General features: G+C 37.1%; 1 protein-coding gene across 3 annotated transcripts in view; it reads left to right on the forward strand.

Annotated features, from left to right (window-relative positions):
- Positions 1-22600, forward strand: part of Diaph3 (diaphanous related formin 3) — a 433102-nt gene that overhangs the window by 239802 nt on the left and 170700 nt on the right. For all 3 annotated transcript variants that reach the window (XM_040754912.1, XM_040754964.1, XM_040755016.1), the window contains one exon: positions 12712-12841. In XM_040754912.1, the coding sequence (XP_040610846.1) occupies positions 12712-12841 (130 nt within the window). The remainder of the gene's footprint in view (positions 1-12711; positions 12842-22600) is intronic.

Raw genomic sequence — 22600 nt, forward strand, 5'->3', positions numbered from 1 at the left:
GATAGATGTTTGTCCAGCGTACTTACCTGTAAAACTTTAATCTGTTTAGCTATGAGAATGTTTCTTTAAGAGAACTCACTAGCATGGCCAAAATGTTTTATTTCCAACTAAAATCAACATTCTAACTAATGAGTGGATTGACCTGATTATCAAAGTTCAACATCACATTAAAATATGAGATAATTTCACTTGTAAATGTAAGGAACAGATGGTTCAGATCTGTACACAGTGGTGCTGCCATGTGTTTAATAGTGTTTACTAATATCTAATGAGATGTGTGATTTCTGAATAACAAATCCTAATCAATATTATAGGATGCTGTAGCTTTTTGTTCTATATTATTTGACTTCCTATATTGAGGTGATAAAAGACAGTGTTTTTGTTGTTGTTGTTGTTTTCTTTTAAAAGATATACCTATTGATTTCACTTTGTAGGAAATTTTCTATTGTCTGTGGCAGAACATTAGAAAGTTCATTGCCATGTTAAAATTACCAAACCATGCATAATCATGTTCTGTAGGCTTGGGAATAAGAAGAAAGTAGTTGAAGGGCAAGCAAAGCAGATTTATGTCTGAGTTTCTTTTTTCCAGTACAGAATTTTCTGCGTGACCTTCTGGATATTTCTTTTCTTAGACAGGCTTTCCTAAAGTAAAGTAACTTCACCAAATCTGTGAAGGGAAGGGTTCAAATTGAAAACATCGAATTTCCATTTTCTTTAATGTCTAACCCAACTGTAGTGAGTAGCCTTTGGAAACAGTGAACATCTCCTACTTAAGTCATATTTATTGATTTGCAACATGGAGTACTCTTTAAAAACCATTGATGCCTGATCCTCTTCATCATTTCTCTTAATTCGAAATGTTTTTCTGTGGCACTTCAAAATGAGCTCCAGGTGACTGTAACACTTAGCTCACACTGGGAGTCATTCCGCCTCTTCTGTGATGCTTATGTAATCCAAAACAGAAAATCTCTGACTGATGGTCTGGAAGTAAATATCTAACAAACAAACATGAGGTAATGAAAATGAACCAAGAGCAAAACAAAAACAAAATGAAACAACTTAAGGCAAAGTGGTGAAAATATTCCCTGAAACTTCTGCTTTTCATTCATGCCAATCTGAGAACTCTTCTGAAATGACAGTTTTTGAAGAGATTGTGAATTCCAACCACATACTACAACTAAAAGAAATGGAAGGCATATGTCCTTAGTCATTATGCAAAGCCTGCCTCTGTACAGGTAGAAGTTCATTCACCACATGAAGAGTTATGAGTGTCTTGGCCTATCACAGACAGTTTGTATTTTGCATATCTGTTGTAGTTATAGTGGTTTGGATTGCAGATTTATGTGTGGGAATTTTGACTTTCATGTATCACTTTTTTATTTCCTGTGATGTTATTTTTAAGAACGATCTCTGCCAAACAAATCCATTGTTCCATCTGCATTCAGTGTTTTAGAAAGATTTTTTTAATTTTTCATCAAATTGGCAGAGTCGAACCAGTACATTTTGGCACTCTTTGAAAGTTAAAGCTTTTATGGGCCAAAGAGTTCCAAAGAACAAATGCCATTCTTATTTTATATACAGCCAATTAAATCCCAGGAATCCTGATTTATAAGGCAGTGGGAGAGTATTTAGGATGCAGACCCCCCTGTCTCATTTATTAGCACCTTAATCTATTGCCTCCACTCCAAATAAAAGAATTTTTAATTGGATTTGCTATTACCCTTCCTCATCTGTGTTTTATCAGTTGTTAGAATGTGTTGTAAATTAAGAATATGCTTCTGATAAAATATGAAAGAGTTTCTTTGCTTAGGCACAGTCTAGTTACTGATAACTCTGCTTTCAAGGCAAGCTTCCCTCAGATATCTGTCCCCTTGCATTATCTTCAAAACTGTTCCCAAAGACACATAGACAAACAGATGGACATCAGAACTGGAACCAAGATTAATTTCTTTTGCTATTCCTGGTTCAATTCAGCCTCATCTTTATGTTTTATAAGTGAAAACTCAGAAGATTCCCCATTCTTGATAACTCTAAGAAGCTTTTTGCTTACTTTTCATTCATTATATACCAAGGATTCTTTATTGTTCAAGCATGGGGTGGGACGGGGATTCATTATTGTCCACGTGATAATGACCTTATAAGTTTTTGTTCTTAAGGAACATGAAGAATATGATGATGAAATGTATACAATGATGGCTTGGAACTCTGATATAAACATTGAGATGTAATAATAAAATTAGTTAAATTGGCCTGCTTTCTTAACTGAAAATATAATTCATAAATATTTGCTGAGCACAATGAAAACAGCATTGAAGGGTTGTTTTCAGCCTTGCATAGTGCCCTAGTGATAGTCTTAGCAAATGATGGATATTGACAAAATGTCCATATAGTTTATATGCAGCAGGAAAAGACCTTGAATAGCGAACACGGAACTGGTGAAGAGTGTCTACACTGGAAGTCTGCCTTCAAGTCTCAGTATATTGTACTGCAATAATCAAAATACTATGATTAATAAAAAAAAGTTGTACATAATAGCCCAGAAACACACGCAAATAACAACTGTTCTATGACAAAGAAGCAGTGATAAAATAATGTGGAAAATGCTCTCCTAAGAAACCTACTGGAATATCTAAACATCTCTGGGCTAGTTAAAAAAAATACAAACCTTATTCAAATCTCTTATAAATCTCATTCAAAATTTCTAATATAACAGAAAATGATGCATTTCATAGAGATTAATATCACATATCTCTGACTTTGGACTGAGCAAGAAAGTTTTCAGCATAAAATTTAAAAAAGCATGTTAGAACAGAAAATTATGAAAAAGTAAACTTCATTAAAAAATTGTGATAAAATCTAATATAATTAAAATGTAAACCAGAGAACACATGAGAATGTTTTGAGGGGGTGGGAGTGAACAATTTTAAACCTTAATGAGAACAACTAAAATACAATCAAAAAATATTAATAGTGCAAACGAGAATATAGAGAGAGCATATAAGCCATGGAAATAGTACTGAAGGGGTTAAAATGACATTCTGATAAATTTATATTGCAGTCAAAGACATTAAAAAAACCCAGTTATGTAAGGCCAACTTACACCTCTGTCCTGTTTCTTAAAAATCAGGAGTTTCTCACATGAGCATTGACCTACTTGTAACCAAAAAGTGCTGGGCCATCTTGCTCAAAAGTGAGAAGTAGGAACAGTTCTCCATAGCCCTCTTTTATCAGCCAGTGTTTAAAACCTCTCCTCTGTTCTGTCTAACACATTTGTTGCCTGGCATTTCCTAGGCCCATGTAAATAAATGTCTTTTCACTTCAAATAGGGCACTAACAACAAACCAAAGAAACACTTCTATGCAAGTCTGGTTTGGGGAGTGGTGACTTCATGGGGATTATTGAGGCAACCAATAAACTCCCCCACCACAGCACTACCAGGGTGAGAGCCACATTCCTGCAATTCTCTGCACCACAGGCAGGCAATGTTGTAGAAGGGTCTAGATGGGCCATCCTTGCTCCTTCCCTTCTCCCCTCTGTGGCTCTCCTTTGCAACCCCTTAATGTCCCTCTGTCTCTTCTTCCATATTCCCTCTCCTTCTCTCTCTTCCCTCTCACTCCTAAGTCTCCTACATTTCTTCAGTGAAACTCACCCCCCATCTACTTCCAGGAAAGACTGTTTTAGTCCATACAAAACAACCATGCACAGTATATAAATAAAATAATTGACTGTACACGATTCTTGCATCTTTCTTTATGAGGGCTTATGCCATGTGACATTGACGTATTTTCCTAGTGCTTTCATTTATGCTAGTTTAGTTCTCAAAATCACATGGGACCTGAAGAAAATAGAGGTATGGGTTTTCTGGTACCATATACCAAATCACTATGAACTGTCAAATAAGATACCACTATGTATTCGTTTAATGGCTAGTGGAAGTGAAAAATTGTATGACCATTTTGGAAAACCAACCAGCTGAGAGAGCTTTATATTTATATTTTTATTTTTATGTATATTTTTATTTATATTTTATATTCATATTTTAATTTTATGTAGTATATACTCTGTAATATATTCATATAATATATATAGTTTCCTTTATTTCCTCCTTTCTTTTTCTTTCTTTTTTCTATACAGATTTTCTCTTTGTAGCCCTGGCTATACTGGAACTCCCTGTATAGACCAGGCTGACCTTGAATTTAAAGATCAGTCTACATATGCCTCTTCTTCACAGAACACTGGGATTAAATGTGTGTACACCATCACTGCCCAACTATATATACTGTATAATAAATTTTTAGAAATAAGCCAGTAATTACAGTCATTATTATTTACCTAGATGAATTGAAAGCATGTCTACATCAAAGCCTGTGGTGATCTTTTCTTTAGACTGAAAGGGGAATTGGAGTAAGATAGCCATCCACATGCAGGGTGGATATCTCACTGCAAAAGCCTATGGTCATGAGGGGCAGGTGAAACCCACAGAAACAGCTGCCTTGAACAAGGGAAAGCTCATGGACCCCAGACTGATCCAGACCCCTTGAACATGGCTGTCAGTGACGAGACCTCAGAAAGCTTTGGGGCCTTGGGTACTAGGTCAGTACTTTGAGAGCCCATTCCACATGAAGGGATGCTCTCTCAGCCTGGAAACATGGGGGGAGGGCTTAGGCCCTGCCCTGGTTGATAAGACTTTTGAGATCCCACATGAAGGGCCTCACCCTCCCTGCAGAATGGAGTGGGGATTGGATGAGGGTTGGGGGGCGCTGGGTGGGGGCAAGGGGGAGGGAGAGGGAGCTGGGATTGACATGTGAAACAAGCTTGCTTCTAATTTAAATAAATAAACAAGCAAATAAACAAAAAACAAATAGCTTGCAGAAGTGTTGAATGTAATTCTCTAAACATGACAAGAAGCAAGATGTCCTTGAGTACATGAGTGGGTTAACTAGCTGGTATACCTGCACTATGTATGGAATGTTGTGCAGTGCTCAATGTAAGTTATTTTTTAAGTGAAGATAAGCATTAACAAATGAAAGAAATCGGTCTGAGAAGTCTTCATGCTATATGCGCCTTTGTGTTGAATTCTGTAAAAGATAAAATAATGTGAACAGTAGAAAGGTCAGTGGTTTCAGAGCTTTTTTTTTCTTCATTATTTTTTATTACATTTTTTTTAGCAAAGAGCCTGCTTCACATGTCAACCCCAGATCCCTCCCCCTCCCCTCCTCCCGCACCCCTCCCACCATCCCCTCCCCAGCCTCCCATCCTATCCTCACTCCCTGACACATAGGGGATATCCAGAGTCTGTCATTTTGTTCAGGGCAGGGCCCAGGCCCTCTCCCAAGAGTCCAGGCTGAGAGAGGATCCCTCTTTGTTTTATGGACACACAAAGTCCATTTGTATGCCAGGGATAAATACTAATCTACTACCCAGGGCCCCATAAGTTTCCCAGGGCTCTCCATTGACTCTCACATTCAAGGGGTCTGTAGCAGTTCCATGCTGGCCTCCCAGCATTCAGTCTGGGGTTCAAGAGCTCCCCTTTGTTCAGGTCAGCTGTTTCTGCTGGTTTCACCAGCCCATTCATTACCCATTTGCTCATCACTCCTCTCTGTCGCTGGGCTCCAGGGGTTCAGTTCAGTGTTTAGCTGTGGGTGTCTGCCTCTGCCTCCATCAGTCACTAGATGAACGTTCTAGGATGGCATATAAGGTAATTGTCAAGTTGATTATCAGGGAGGGGCATTTATGGTAGTCTCTCCACTATTGCTTAGTTTGCCAGTTGGTGCCATCCTTGTAGATTGCTAGAGGTCTCACTGGTGCCAGATCTCTCTTCAACCTATAATGACTCCCTCTATTATGGTTTTTCTCATCCTGTTCTCTCCCTATTCTTCCCCAAGTCAACCTTCTTGTTCCCCATGACCTACTCTCTCCTCTTCTTCTCCCTCTCTCTTTTTTCCAGCTCTCACTCTTACCCCACCCCCCTGCCATGCTCCCAATCTGTTCAGAAGATCTTGCCTCATTCCTCTTCTCTGGGGTACCATGCATATCTCTCTTAGGTTCTTTCCTATTTCCCAGACTCTCTGTCAGTGGAATTGCAGACTGGCACTCCCCTGATCCGTGTTTTAAATCCATATATGAGTGAGCACATACCACATTTGTCTTTTTGTGACTGGGTTACCTCACTTAGGATGGTTTCTTCTAGTGCCAACCATTTGCCTGCAAATTTTAAGATTCCATTTTTTTTTCCGCTGAGTAGTACTCCATTGTGTATATGTACCACATTTTCTCTATCCACTTTTCAGTTGAGGGTCAACTAGGTTGCTTCCAGGTTTTGCTGCTATGAACATAGTGGAATAGACATCCTTGTTGTATAAATTTGCATCTTTTGGATATATGCCTGAGAGTGTAAGTCTACTTACAGTTTATTGATCTTTTTCCTTCCCTCATTGACTCTGAATTATATTGACAGATTATCTATTACAAATACATAAGCATTAGGCTTTTTTTGAAATGGTATGTGAGGTGACTTTTTTTAAAGTTGATAAAGTGAAATAGGACCATGCTCTTGCAGCTAGAAATGACCTAGGGAAGGGTATCTATTTCTAGAGCATTGGGAGCTAAAATTGGGGGGGGTTGTCAAGGACATTGAAACCTTCAGTAGCATTTAATGTTATTTTGTTGTTTTATGATTTTTTCATCCACTGCATTTTTAAGCATTTCTTAGAATCTTCGTATTTTATACTGACTTGAGACTCGTCCAGGCGTACATTCTAGTCATGCTCTCGAGTAGAAGGTATGATTTGCCTAAGGCACTTGTCTCTCTGATCCTTGTTTTGTTTTTTCCTATAAATAATGGTTATAATGTTGACTCCTTTCTCAGAGAAAGGTGGATCCTTGCTTTTCAGGACTGATACATTGGTACATTATTTGGCTTGTAGATCGCTCAGTGTAGTTAACAAACACTAATTCATGCTATTGTTCTCAGATTTATTATTTCAGTCTTCTATAGCATGTGCTCATTGAGCCATTCTAAGGTTTGGACATGTGTTGTTTTCAGGCATTCAGCAAGATCCATAAACTATACAGACACACTGCACTTTTGGTGCACACTTACATATTAGCAACATTATGACCAAAGGAGTTTTTGGTATAGTATTCTTAATATATGAATTTTATATAGTGAGCAAGGGACTATAGCTATGTGGATTCTAAAGATCTATAATACCATACTTGGTTTTAGTTTTTTTTTTCCTTGTCACTAAAACAATAGAATATTCTTTAAATGTCATCCAAATTTGTGCCTAATACCTTTAAAATGTTCCAGAATCTTGCATTGGCACTGCAAAGGAGTTCTACTGCAGATTGACAAGCAGGCCATGATTTATTACAGGGTCTGTTTTTAATGTTATTTTGTCTAGAATGAACAGAGTGGTTAGAGAAACTCCATCCATCTCTTTGTTTATTTGACATTTATGCCGCATTAAATGTACATTAAAACAACAATCCCTGAATCAGGAATTCTGTTTAACAATGATGATTACTATCTGTCAGATAAGTCTCTTGACAGTCATACAAAAGGGAATCCTGTCAAGATATGTCTGTTAAGATTTAAATAAACCATTTTTAATATGAACCATATCCTGAATGAAATTTCATTTTCATTCTAAGAGCTACCATTATAAAGTGTGCTTAAGTTAGTTTTCATTTCAACAAAATTAGCACCGTCTCTCGATTTTACTTCTACCTCAATCACTGATTACAAAGTGGTTACTAAAAACAGAAAGTACCTTTTGTTTTTAATGTTTGTCAAAAACTTAAACTCATCTCTCTCTCTCTCTCTCTCTCTCTCTCTCTCTCTCTCTCTCTCTCTCTCTCTCTCTCTCTCTCTCTCTCTCTCTCTCTCTCTCTCTCTCTCTCTCTCTCTCTCTCTCTCTCTCTCTCTCTCTCTCTCTCTCTCTCTCTCTCTCTCTCTCTCTCTCTCTCTCTCTCTCTCTCTCTCTCTCTCTCTCTCTCTCTCTCTCTCTCTCTCTCTCTCTCTCTCTCTCTCTCTCTCTCTCTCTCTCTCTCTCTCTCTCTCTCTCTCTCTCTCTCTCTCTCTCTCTTCATGAGAGAACAGTCATTTAGACAGAAAGGACACCATGACAGCCATGGCTAGTCAACTGAAGCTTCCTAGCTCGGCCTTTCATTTACTGCTTGGAAGTTTTGAGTAATTGTTTTGTTGTATGCCTCAACATTTTTAAGCAGCAGCTTAGCATACATAGAGGTTTAGATTGGATTCCTCCTTAATATTCAGTGGATCCACTGTTTATTAATAGATTGCCACCAATATGTAGTTTGCTAATCTGTTCATTTTTATATTTATACAATGAGCTATACAAGCGTCACCTTCCCTCAATGTGTTGACTTCATATTGTCCCCAAATAGCCAATGTTGTACCTTAATATTTTGGATTTATTTGGCTTTAAGTTGCTACAGACTGTATTATATCATAGAACCAAAAATCTTTATTCTTACCACTCATCAATAAACATTGGGATTGATCCAGTGGATTATGGTTTTATCATAGATTTCTTAATATATTTTTCCTACTAGTTTTTGGATGATTATATCATAAGAAATTCTGAAAAACTGTGTTAAGTGTGTGTGAATTATAGAGGTCGGTTATGTTTGTCTTAATCAGCATTCCATACAGGATGTCAATAATTTCTCATAAAAGGTGTGCAGTATGAAAGGACAGGGAATTGTCATACTGGGTAGCTCAGAATCCACTGAAGGCAGAATATGCCCAAGTAGTCACTGACCTAAACTAAGTAATAGTTAGGGAACTTGGGTATGAGAATGTTTTTTAACTGAATAATGATTTTTATACAGTGCATGTATAAGTGAACGTTTTCTGTGTTTGAGCTAGCTTTCACTTCTCAAATTGATAGTGTCAATGGAATGGAGTTATAAGGGAAGTTACAGATCAGATAACTGTTTGGGGATATGTCTAAAAAGTGAAATTACTGGAAAATTTACAGCTGTTCCATGCATGCAGAAATGACTTTTAAATTGAGGATATATGTGGGTCTCTTTATTTTATTCTACTTGATTTGTTTCGATTTTGTTGTTTTTCTAGGTATGCTTTCAATCCATTCTTCTGTATGTTTATTGAGTGTGAACTGGAGAGTGAATTTAAAGTTCCCGTTTTATATTTGGTTCCATTTTTTAATGTTACCTGTGTGCAAACTAAGGTCTAGTAACTTGCCCTGGGCACCTAACTTAATAAGGGCATGCCTCTCTTTAGGAGGTCACTCATATATGTCAGTAGCAATTTGTATTATAATTGAGTCTTTACAAAGTACTCTGGAAGCACTCTTCCAGATGTTATGAAGTCTCTGTGCATTATCAACAAGGTGTTAAATAATGGGTGGGATGTCAGTTTTGGGAAAGTGTCAGGTATATTCTTAATTTTCTGGTGATGTGGGGTGTGTGTGTATTAGAGTGCTGAGGATAGAACTCAGGACTGTAAATATATTAAGCAAGGATTCTAACCTTAAATTACATTCTCAGCCCAAGAGCCATTCTTTGACCCACAATAGGTCATTATAGCATTTGAGCTTTTCATATGTGTAGCCATGTGAAGGTCAGGCTTTCAGATGTTGAATGTAGCTTTTCCAGTACTTCAACATTTTCTCTTTCCTGTGGTGAAACCAATCCTGTATCTTCCACTGTCCAGTAGTGACTCATACTGGATATTTTTGTTTTTTATTATTTACTTATATTGAGTATAATTTTTAAACAATAGTTCCCCTCCCCACAACTCCTATTAGATCCTATCCTCTCCCTACCTAGCCAACTCACTGCCCTTTTTGTCTTTAGAAAACAAATAGGCAAGCAAACAAATCAAACCATAGTGGAAAAAGAAAACACAAGAAACAGACATGCCCACATTCCTGTTCTAAAGTGGGAAGTTATTGAAAAAGAAGCAGTATTACCCTGCATCTTTAGAGTTCAGTATCCAGCTTTGTAGTCCATTCTAACATGAGAGGAGTGGTTTAGTTTGTTGATTATTCTCTTTATGTCTAGTCTACCCTACGTGTTCCTATGTTCCTGTAAGGGAAGTGAGGATTTAGGGGGAAAAAAGACAAGAGGCAGAAGATGGAGTCAGGAGGGCACTCAGTGAATACTACAGGCACCCCAAGTTTATTACTCATGGCTCTTTTGTACCATAAGCTAAATGGAGAGGGCAAAAGTCTTCCTTGTCATGATACAAGGAACAAACAAACGTAATTACCTCCCCAATATCCACAACATCTGGTAACTACATCTTAAACATCCTGGAATTTGTTCTTGAAGTTTAAGATATACAGTAGCTACATCTTAAGCCAAACATTCTTTGGTTTAATCTTTTTTTATTTTTTTTTTTAGAGACAGGGTTTCTCTGTGGCTTTGGAGGCTGTCCTGGAACTCACTTTGTAGACCAGGCTGGTCTCGAACTCACAGAGATCCTCCTGCCTCTGCCTCCTGAATGCTGGTATTAAATGCATGCGCCACCAACGCCAGGCTCTGTGGTTTAATGTTGAGGAGCAAGAATAGGTTTGAACTTTGACCTTAAGTCCAGATGGAACAGAGTCAATAACAATGGGCCCTGATGTCTTTACGTGTGTATCTATTCTGAATGAAAACTTGTTGGTAGGGACTGATGTGAGAGCTTCTTTTAATCTGGTATTCATACCATTCTTCACGCCAAAAGTTCAGAGGCCCCATCACCATACAAAATCAGGGCTAGCTCCCATTCATCTGTCATGTATTAGTGTAACCACTTCTGATTCCTGATTGCATGCCTTGCTCCCTTCAGGCATGGATTGGCCAAGCCCTTGTCAACTCTAGCCTTTGCCTTTTATTACTTTCCATGTTCTCTGCTTTTCCCTCATTCTGTATACCTACTTGTGAACTCATTAATTCTAGAAGCAAGTGTGTTCTTACAAGATCTGACAAGCCCGCTCCATAGTGATAGTATCATCCCTGAAAAATTCAAAGTTAGTTTTTAGTGAGGGAAACGACTCATTTATTTCATTGTTTAAGAATGTGTGTGTATTATACACAGAACATGAGAACATAAAAATACAGTATAACTATTGTTTCAATATTTTCCTAAGTGCAAACAGGATGAAAGAGCAAAAGGTATTCATGAAAAAAAAACACACACAATAGATTCAGAGGCACTCCATATGTAAATGTACATCATTTCTAGACATTGGTATTTGCATATCACTTGTGTAAATGTATACCATTTCAAGACATCACCATTTCGTATTACTTAAAATCTTCTAGTTCTTTTTGACCAAACCTGAAAGTTTTCTTCTCTGTCTACTTCCATCCTGTCTCCATGAGTAGTGTTATCTCAATTTCCAGGCCCACCCTGTCCAGTACCTCCATACCCAGATCTAACCTTAGTTCACGACTCTTCTTTCCCACCTGGATTATTGCCACTTCCCTTAAAGTTAGCCTCCATGGTTCTGTTATTTCCTTCACTCTACTCTTGTATTCACTCTATACCGTGGATTAGGTGTTTATGTGAGCATCTCTCATCTAGTTTAATAACGTCCATTGCTTAAGGACAGGTTACTTCCATTATGTGGCATATTTTTCACTTATCTGTGATTTTCAGATTTGTATCTTTCCATTGACCCTATTCACAATCCCCAACATATATCCATTCTAATTTGCTGTTACTCAACACACTCAAAATTTTCTTTGTATTTATGAGATTTGAGTTGCTATATCATCTGATACAGCTTTATTAAAAGATTTTTAATTCACAATTAGGAGGATCTAGGGCCTCTTCCTGCCTGGTCTCAGTTCTTGAAAGTCTTCTATATGCTAGATTGTATCATGACAGTTGTAGGCATGGGTGTGCACATGGGCTTTACCTTGTGAAACAACCTAGATGAGCTCAGGATTGTCATCACACCGTGTTGTGACAAGTACCAGGGGATCACAGAAGAAAGCCTTGATGTATTCCCAGAAGGCCACACTGTGTACCGATTCCAACCCCCCCCCCTTCCACTCCCCCACCTCCCCACCCCCCTTGCATCACAACTTGAAAACCAAGCATCCAGCAAGCCAACCTTTGTGGGACAGGCAAGTTCATCCCTTGGAAGTGCTGCAGAAATGCTGTTCTGTCTGCCTGTGCTTGGGGATTGTCTCATGCCCCTCCCTCAGCCTACCTAGCTACAGTTTTCAATGGTTCCTCTCATCCATCAAAGCCTCCTAGATATTCTTTGTGACTGTTATTACTATAGTGTCTGTCACACCAAGGCAAATAAGCTATTTGTCTGTTTAAAACAATGAAACAGTTTCATGAAAAACTATTTTGTCATTGTATCTACCTTAAACTCCTGCAGTATGTAGTAGAAAGTCTGTCAATGCATGCCAAACCATGAACATATGAACCACCCAGGTTGTTTAGATTCAATTGTTATATAGTTATACAGTTTTTTCTTTTTTCCTAGGTATTTTATTTCCCCCCCCACACAGATGATTGCTTTTTAGTTATTTCTACTTTATTACAAATGTTAATAGTTTTAAACCATAATTAGGTAAAAGGTACTTTGGAAAGTAGTCAGAATATTTAGAACCTAAACAAGTTTTCCAATCAACTGCTGATCTAGAGTAGTGTGTTGCATGAATTATTAAATTATTAAAATGCTTTGTTTTTTCCCCCTCTCATTCACTTAGCTAAAGGACATAAAATCGGCAGATCAGAAAACAACACTGCTTCATTTCCTGGTGGACATATGTGAGGAAAAGTACCCGGACATCCTGCACTTTGTCGACGATTTTGCACATTTAGACAAAGCTAGTAGAGGTTTGTGGTTTTATTAAGAACTATGTATGTCTTTTCTGTGGTCTTCAGTCTAAGAGACAGGAAATAGTGCCTTTTGTTTGCACATATTATCTTGTTTGTTAAAGTGTTTTCATATGAAATATGGTGATTTGAAAAGAAATTATAGGCTATTTATGAGTGGTAATGATTAGAAATATGAATTAATTTTGTTAGACACTTAGATGTTATAAGTGCATTGTATTGTAAACATCATGGGTGCCTACTAAACCCATCCTCTCCTGCTTGGTTTCCTGCACTTTGCTCTGGCAATGCTTCCTAATCACATCTCATTTGGAAGAACCAAATGGAATTCCCAAGCACTATTGTGTACCAAAGTGAATGTCTTCCTTTTGTCCAAGTTTCAAATCTGTGTAAAGGAATTGAGTATTCTTTTGTTGTATTACTAGGCCACCAGTTTTAATTAGTCGTTCCTTATACATCAATTGCTAACTTGGTTTTGGAACCTGCAGTCATCTTAAACACAGTTTTCAAGAAATCAGATAGAACCTGTTGCTGACGCTTTATTTTACAATTTTCACTCATATTCAGCATGTATGTTTTTCAATCCAAGAAACTTCTTGCCTCTCAATGACCAATTTATGAATGTTTTACAAGACAACTGATTCACAATGGTGTGATAGCTGTATTCTTTTTGTGTTAACCATTAGTGATAGCAGTGTCACATCATTTGTGTGTGTGTGTGTGTGTGTGTGTGAGAGAGAGAGAGAGAGAGAGAGAGAGAGAGAGAGAGAGAGAGAGAGAGGAGAGAGCTCCTTAATTTCTTTCTTCCTATTGGAATCTATAAGCCTGAAGAAGGATAATTTTTGCATTAAATGGAATATTATTTCTTAAACACATTTATTCCTTGTGCCTTAACCTTTTCTTTTACTGTCAAATAGCAATTTTAGGATTTCATTTGCAAAGAGAAACATGATTGGATACGATGTATAAGTTACTTTGAAGTGTGTATTTTAAATGGCCTTTTATCTACAGTCTGTATTTCTGATTGCAACATTATGCCTTTTACTATTCAGTTGTAATGATATTAAATTATTTATGTTTCTCCTATGCTACTTTAAATGGCCTTTGGCGTTGACATAAGAAAAGAGAGAGAGAGAGAGAGAGAGAGAGAGAGAGAGAGAGAGAGAGAGAGAGAGAGAGAGAGAGAGAATGTAATTTGAGAACAGACAAGGGCTCACATTATTTTGGGGACATTGTGATATGAGCCAGAGGCTTATAAATGACTGAAAGAGAAATGTTGAGAAAGTCTTGGCAGTCTGAAAAGTACTAAACCATTAAATCAAAGAAAATGATGTTCCTAAGGTGGGAATTTTTCAATTTACCAGTGTTTGGGCAAATGTCATGAAAGGTAAACTTGAAATTCAGAGTCCTTGTTGATCATTGAATTTGGAAGTAACATAGTGGTATATAGAAGTGGCACCGAAACCCTTGAAATGCTGATGGGTTGTAAATAAGATTGTGTAGACAGGAACCAGTGCTAATACTTGTAGACGATGAGTTGAAATTGCTTACCAGTCACCAGCACCTTAAATATTTGAAAATGTCTTTATTCACTGGTTTTTATGCCTAGCATGTTCTCAGCCAATTAATTCCCTTATCTCTGCATCCATAGTGCAGAGCCTACAAGATTGTATGTACTTCCTTTCTTCATAATTCTTGTGCAGTGCTTCTTAGAGGAGAAGGTAAGTTGAACCAGCCTCTCCTCTTTAACCAATACCCTAGCTTCTAGGATGCTAGGACTACAGATGTGAACGACACCTGATTCATTTTTACTTTTAAAACTTCTTAGCATTCTTAGTTTTTTGGGGGGGGTGGGGTCCAAATTAAGTTCTTGAATATTCAACTATTTTGACCCATTTAATTATAATTCTATTTAAATATTCTGACATTCTGTTCTTTTAAAAAACTATTTAGTTTGCATGGAGATTTGCAGAGTTATAAGTTAGTAATTTGCTTCTTCTGTTTATTTTCCTTTTTGATGTTCCATGGGGCATTCAGGGGCCTTGGGTATTTGGTTTCCATCTGTTACAAGAATGGCATGTGTGTGCAAGGGTCAGCAGATACGGCTAATATGTTTCATTGGGAGCAGCAAGTTTCATATTTGGAGTAATGGTTTTTAATAGTGTAGATGATTGTTAACCATAATTTCCTTTTCATTATATGATCCAATTAATGAAGGAAATATTAAAGGAGTAGATGTAATGTTTTAGATGAACTAAGTCTGTGTTTGCTTTGGAGAATTGAGTGTTCTTACATATCATCATTTAAAGTTTCTACTTTTGAAACATCCTGAGTGAGCTATCACATGAATTAAAAAGTACCTTTGTTTTGGAACCATAACAAATCCTGGTCATTAGGTACTCCTAGATCAGCAGGGGGAACTTTCATTGCAACTAATGAGCTTACCCGACTGACAATTTTCAAAAATCTACTTCATTAGGATGCTTCTTTTCTAAGAAATAATGGCTATGGCTTTTCTGTTGTGTTTCACTGAAAATATTTTGGTTCATTATTGTATTTCTGTATACCATGGTAATATTTCTTTCTGTTATGGAATTCTAAGGGTTGAATACATTTTTCCTGTCTACATAATTAAAATTAATTTAATCTGTGAAGGTTTTTGTTTACTACCTCCCAGAAATCAGAAAAATTGAAATAATTATTAACTTGCAGGAAATGGCAAAAAGTTTTGTTTGTTTTTTGGGAGGACAGGTTAAAATGAAACTCAGGTGAATCTGGAAAGATGGCTTAGTGGTTACATCCTCTTCGTGAGAACCCAGATTTGCCTCACAACACCCACATTGGACAGCTGAACCCTTTAAATTCAGCTTCGGTGGATCTCATGCTCTTTCTGACCTACACAGACATGTACCCATACTCTCACACACATACACATAATTAAAACTAATAGAATGTTTTTAAAAGCTATGGTTAGTCTGTAGTATTATATTGGTCTGCCTTTTTTGAGGGTCATCATAATTGTCTCATATAGTGATCCATTTCTTTCCTCACGTTTTCAAATGGCATCATGGTTATACATTCATTCACTCATTCAGCAAGGCTATGCTTAGTGATTCCTGTATCAGAACTTGTGTTATATCATTGGTCTATTGTATGCTTTCTCCGTTATCTTGCACAGTAGCCTATCTCTCACAGGCTGATGTGTATCCTAACAGTCTTGTCCTAACGTATTAATTCCTTTCCTTCATTTTCTTAGTGATCTCTACATATATATTGAGCTCTCTTGTTTCTTCCCTCTTCTCCTGAGGTTATCTCTTCCATCCCCAACAACATAAAAGCCATCATTTGTAATGACTTACAAATGTACTTTGCAGATTTTCATCTCAGGTCACGTCTGTGCCTTCCACAACTTTTGCTGTTATTTTGTGAATCTCAAACAGGTGTGAGGATCATAGTAGGCCACAGTATGACACTATACTTTTAATGTCTCGTCCAAAATTATTTACTTGAGAAAACTCATCCTGATTCACCCTCTTCTTATTTGTTTCCCCTTATTTATTGTTTTCTTTATGGCCTTTTGCAATTCAATGCAAACCACCTAGACAATTCTACCTATTGAATCCATGAAAGATGAAATTTGTAGCCTGGAGTGTTTGCCTAGATTTCCCTTTGTCACCACTTTGTAGTAAATGCCATGCTCCCTTTGGTTGCTCTTTTTGGAGCTTACTGGAACCTCACAGAAGTATGTGAGCATTTCATTTTTCTTAAGGATAAATTCATAGATATCCCAGGAATTCTTACATCACAGTTTATGAACTATTGTACTCTACACTTTTCCTGGGTTTTTGAGAATGGAATTTGCTCCTAGAAGTCTGTTCACAGAAGAAGGAGTTTTTTGTATATTATCAAGTGGGTCACTGAAGCCACACTTCCAATTTTTTATGCCTGTAGTCTTACCACTTAAAAGGATTCCTTGATGTGTCATTTGATTTCTTTTAATCTTATTTAAAATACAATTCTTTCGGCTTCTAAGCCTCTATCTATGTTTCTAACTAGGAATTCCTCCATCTGACCCAAATAGTTGCCTGCTAAATATATCTCCTGCTCTCTAGTTCCTCATGCATTTACCATATTATATGACAAATACCTTACTAAATACCAAATGTTTATCTTTTATTCACCTACTGTGAGCACTTAGAACACTTAATTTCCAGGTGTTTGCCACCTGGAAACTACATCGTGTCTGAAAATTTCACATTCATCTTCTGTAGCCAGCATACAGGTTTTCTGAGGTGTTGACTCCCCAAAATGACAAATGTTATCAAAAGGTAGTTATAATTTTATAACATTTCATATTAAGAATTAGTTCAGTGTCGTGTTCTGCCCCCCAAAGCAGAGTTAACAGCACAAATAACACTGTTCATTGAAAAGAATACGTTTTGGAGGCTATTTATAGTTGGAACTTTATATTTTGAGTGAGACATACAATTCATTGATGCTTCATACTATACAATATTAGAATTTGATGATATGTGTTTAGTTTATACATTTCTGTCTATGCAAAAATGAATTTGCTTGATAAGATCCTTTGTTCATTTATGGTGTACATATTAAAGAATGATTCAATCATTGAGAGAAATGATAAGAGATTCTTGTATTATGGCATTGTCAGTGAAGCTGGGGAAACCTAATTCAGCTCTTGGGACTAGAATCATGTCTTTTATAACTCATATGTTGACTCTGCTCCAGTATTTCTCATCTTGACTGTCTTTAGGGATGTGATTTCTCTGATTAACAAGAGAACATTGCGCTACGTCTTACTGTATCTTGGTGTAGCACAACTTCTGTCCCCATAGGAATGGGGGAAGTTAGCTTATTATCCTACCTGGCAGCAGTATGTACAGAGAGGATAGCCTAGATGATGACACACTAAAAAGACGATCCTCTATAGGCTGAGGTGAGAGGCTTCAGAGAAAGCAAGTCTGTGACCTACTGAATGTGTTCTCTAGAACTATGAGATAATTCACCTTAAGCCAACTGGTATATTGCTATGACAACTAATCTACCCAATGACTATTTATTTTGGGAGACGGTTGGAGATTTTTGCTCATAGAATAGAGTAGTATATTTTATCTTGTTACATTAGACCTGAAAGTAGGTATAAATGGAATATTCAGTGCTCTCGTAAATGTATGATAGTGGAAGGTCCCTCAACATACTGTCAATTATCATACTGGTAAATAGTTACAAATATTCTTTGATTTTTAAAATGTAGACATGATATTTAAATGAATAGATACACAAGGAAATATGCATACATCCTAAAATAATGTATTTATGAACACTCTTAATGTTAGGATAAGACTGATTGGCATCTCTTTGGTTTCCTTTTAGAATACATTCATTTATGCTAGAGTATGTCAAGTTTGTTTTTGCATTTTTCTTTTTACTAACTTTATTTGGATGTATATTTCTTTTCTATTCATTCCTGCTGCTGATATAACACTTGTGATTTTAATGAAACAAATAATTGATTACAGTTGGGAATACTCTGAATTATCTGTTGAAAGTAACCACAGGGGAGATATAGATCATTTCTGAGATGTCATCTCTGTTTATACAGCTAGATAACAAATAAAAACTGTGCCCATAAAGGTAGCCTGGGATTCCTAGGATGTGTTGCAATGTTTAATTTGTTTCTATGGATATCTAATGAGTGTATTTAAGCATATTAATAAATCTAGATATAATAAAGATAAATTTATTTTCAAAATATAATGTACTTTTAGTGTTGCTTATAGTAGCTAAATATAATGAGGTATAGTAAATTTTACAATAAATGTTTTAAATATATAAAAATAGCACAATAGTATATATATTGATCATTCCCAAGTTAATCACTGGATTTCTGATCACTATTTGCATTGTATTATAAGCACTGTGTATTGATAAGGGGCCATAAATCTAATTACTGCCAGTTGATTTCAAGGAGAACCTATATAGCTTTGACTTCAAATGCTTAAACTGGAAACTTGGATATGAGGTTGTTAGAATAATCATTTTATAGTGCAAATATAAACTGCTTGGAAAGCAGCCAGATGGAACAAAAGCAGTATGGCCAAGATCATTGAGAGGATTAAAGATGCTGCAGTGTGACATTGAAGAACACTGGTCATGCAGGAACTACTTGGAGCTAAAGATTGCTTTTTGAGATACTGAGCTAGGAACATTTCCTGAATCCGCTGCTGCTTGGGTTGATAGATGATGATGAAGAAGAAAACTACATCACGAAGACCTCTATATCTTTTTGGAGGTTAACAGACTGAAAGTGCCATCAATACAGCATTAATCTTCCCAAGAAACTAACAGTTTACAGTGTGTGCAGATTTTTGGCCAGCAAGAGATTTGAAGTAGCTTCAAGAGGAGTTCTGTCAGTGTCACCTATGAGCCACAGCTAAGGTCAAATAACAGAACAGTATCTGTAATGGCAGCTAAGGTCTTGGAACTCTCAAGCTGCTAGTGGTGAGGCACTATTTACTGCTCTTAAGTTTGCAACATGGGATGGGAAATTACCTACAAGGAATATGAAAGATGTCAAAATAGGGCAATCAGGAGAATAACTTACCATCGTGAATCTGTACTTTACTAAGAAACCTCAGCTGTAGATGGAGCAAACATTTATGTCAGTCTCTTGTGTCTTTTGGTTGGCAGGGTAATGTGGAATATCCAGTGGCTTGGTTATAGACACCTAGAGTTGATAAGTTGCCAATTTTGCCTGCAGCAGTTAGATAGTTCCTATATGGAACTTGGAATGTAGATTCTGAATTTACTCCTGCTTTAGCCGGAAAATTTTTCTTCAAATTTACATTTTGAAGTTTGACCCCAAATTAGTTTTTGAAAAACTAGTTATTCCACTAAATAACCTTAACAAATGTACCCCAACTACTCTTCAATCATGTAGAATTAATTTTTAAAGTGTTAGTTATTTTTATTAAACAGTTATTACAGGTTACCTTCAAAACAAATTTGTCAACCTAGAGTTATTAAGGTATACCCTAAAATATGAGTTAATGTATGATAACAGCCACGTACTATAGAAGCATCATAAATTATCTTGACTCACATGCATATGTGAGACTAAAGAATGCATGAATAACCTGACACATATAGAAAAGTAATATATATGTAACCTTCCTTTCTCCTCTCAGACGGGTTCATCCTTATTATACATTTAAATTGATCAGTCACTAGTGAGACATATTTCTTCTATAAATATGTCTATAAATATCAGTGTAATAGCAAGTTCTCAGCAAATAGTGTTCCCAGTCCTATACACTTAATGAATATATGAATTAATGCCTAGCAATCCCTTCTGATGTTTGAGTCTATAGAGAATGAACCTTCACTTTCCAGTAGACACTGTTGTCTTTGTAAGGAGAAGACTCTGGCGAGCCTCTGAAAAGAAAAACTAGAATGAGTATGCCACCATTTGACAAATGCTTTTGTCACAGTCCCACATGAGGTCCTGGAGAGCTATGAGTACAAAGGTCTTGCTATATTGAAATTTTCAATTTAAGTGTGCAGAAAATGAAGCACAGAAAGGAGATGACATTTGTGCATCACTTGGCTATCTCTCAGTGAGCAAGGCACTGATGACTATAGCAGAATGTCATTAGGAGTCATTTTATTGCTTCTTTTCTTTAAAAAAATGAGAGTGGTATTTGGTTTTACCCTGTATCTTTGGACTCTGTAGTCTTGGGTTTTTGGTACCCCAAGCAGTGTCTTGTTTGAATTCCATGTTGTGGATCTTAACTCAGATATTGGTTTCTTACTCTTTCAAGCTTTGTGCCACCTTGGTACTATCATCTCCCAAGCAGGACACCAGTGTATATCAAATAGTTTGTGCCTGGATGGGTGCTTATGTTTCTCTTTTGATGTAGTGTGTCGAGTGCCTTCCTGTACCAAAGGCATTCTCATATAAAGGTGAGAACACTGTGTAGGCACCAGCTTGACATTTCTATGTTTGATGAGTTGTGTGGTTGTCGTCATCAACAGTGAGACATTCCCGCCCATTCCTGGTAAGCAACTTATAGTCTTGGGTTGTGTTGGGGTTCTCATGGGACTCCTTTGGCCAACAACTCAATTAGATACAATGCAGTCCAGGTACTGGAATCTTCATTTGTTTATAGAGTATGGCTAATTAGAACTCTCTCACCCATTATGTGGAGATTTCATTTAGATTCCCTTCATTTATGTATATCTGTTAGAAAGTTTCTACCGAACTAGGTTTTATACTACCCTACAAATACCCCTTAATTTTCACTTCCTCTTCCCATATTCCCTCCTTCATTCTCCTTTTATTTTCCTCTCATCCCCTTTCCCCTCCCCCCCACTCCACTTGATCATTCCCCTACAACCACCCCCACATCCCCTCCAGATCCATCCATGTCTGTCTATTCTATTTCGCTATACGCCCCCCTTATACCCAGTTCCTTTGTTTTTAAATATCTGCTGTGATTCTATGGATTGTATTTTGGTTATCATTGACTTAACAGCTGATATCCACATATAAGTGATTACAAGCTGAATTTGTCTTCCTGGGCCTAAGTTACCTCAAGCAGGATGGCTTCTTTCCATCCATTGACCTACTAATTTCATGGTTTTATTTTTTAACAGCCAAGTAATACTCCATGGTGTAAATGTACCACATTCTCTTTATCCATTCTTAGGTTGAGGGACATCCAAGTTGATTCCCATTTCTGGCTATTATGAATAGAGCAGCAATGAACATGGTTGACCAAGTGTCTCTGTGGTAGGATAAATCATCCTTTTATATTCCCAAGAGCAGTATGACTGAATCTTGAGATGGAACTATTCCCATCTTCCTGAGGAATTGCCGCACTGATTTCCTTCGTGGCTGTAAAAGTTTGCACTCCCTCCAAAAATAGACCAGTGGGGATGAAGGTTTATATAGAAGATATGTGTGATCCACTTGAGATAAGGGCATAGTGGAGGATGAGGCAGCATCAAATGGTCTTCTACAGTGATGGATATAAAACTGGGAGATTGAATTTAGAGGAATGGAGGGTGAGGTTACCATCCACAGTTAACCTAACTGCTCCCCTTGACCCAGTAGTCTCAAGCAATTTGTTCTCAGCAAATTAATGATGTTCAGGATCGGGATAAAGCCATAAGTCAGGGGAAAATGTTGGTGGGGAAGATCTGTGTGGTTCACTGGCAAAACTGGGCAGGGAGGAAGGGGAAGACCCAGGAGTTGGTTTGCTGCAAAGCTGGATATTAGACTGGGGGTTAGATTTGGAAGAGATGATGACAAGGTGAAGATCTGTAGTTAGTTTCCCTCTTGTCCTGCCTGAGCCATTTGTGCTGAATATTTATCCTGTTGCACATTGAGAAGCGGTACCATAACTTCCTGTACATATACACAAAACTCTTATTTACCTTGAGACATTATTATGACTATTGATACAATCATCTGTGTAGTTCTTGAATTCAATTTTTACCTTGTTCATCAGTATCTCTGTTGATATAAAAGATTTCTCAAGTTCTTACAGTACACATGATTTTCTGCAAGTTGTTTTTGTCCAACATTACAGTTCTGAGTCACAAACTCTTTTCTCCCTTTAAGACCCACATCACTCTTGCAGAAAATGCTGGTTCATTCTCCACATACAAGTGAGGTACTGCAACAGAAATGTGTGTTTCCCATTTCCTGATGTGGCCTTTAGAACCTCCCCATTT

This window comes from Mesocricetus auratus, unplaced genomic scaffold (genome assembly GCF_017639785.1).
Source record: "Mesocricetus auratus isolate SY011 unplaced genomic scaffold, BCM_Maur_2.0 Super-Scaffold_2245, whole genome shotgun sequence".
NCBI lineage: Eukaryota > Metazoa > Chordata > Mammalia > Rodentia > Cricetidae > Mesocricetus > Mesocricetus auratus.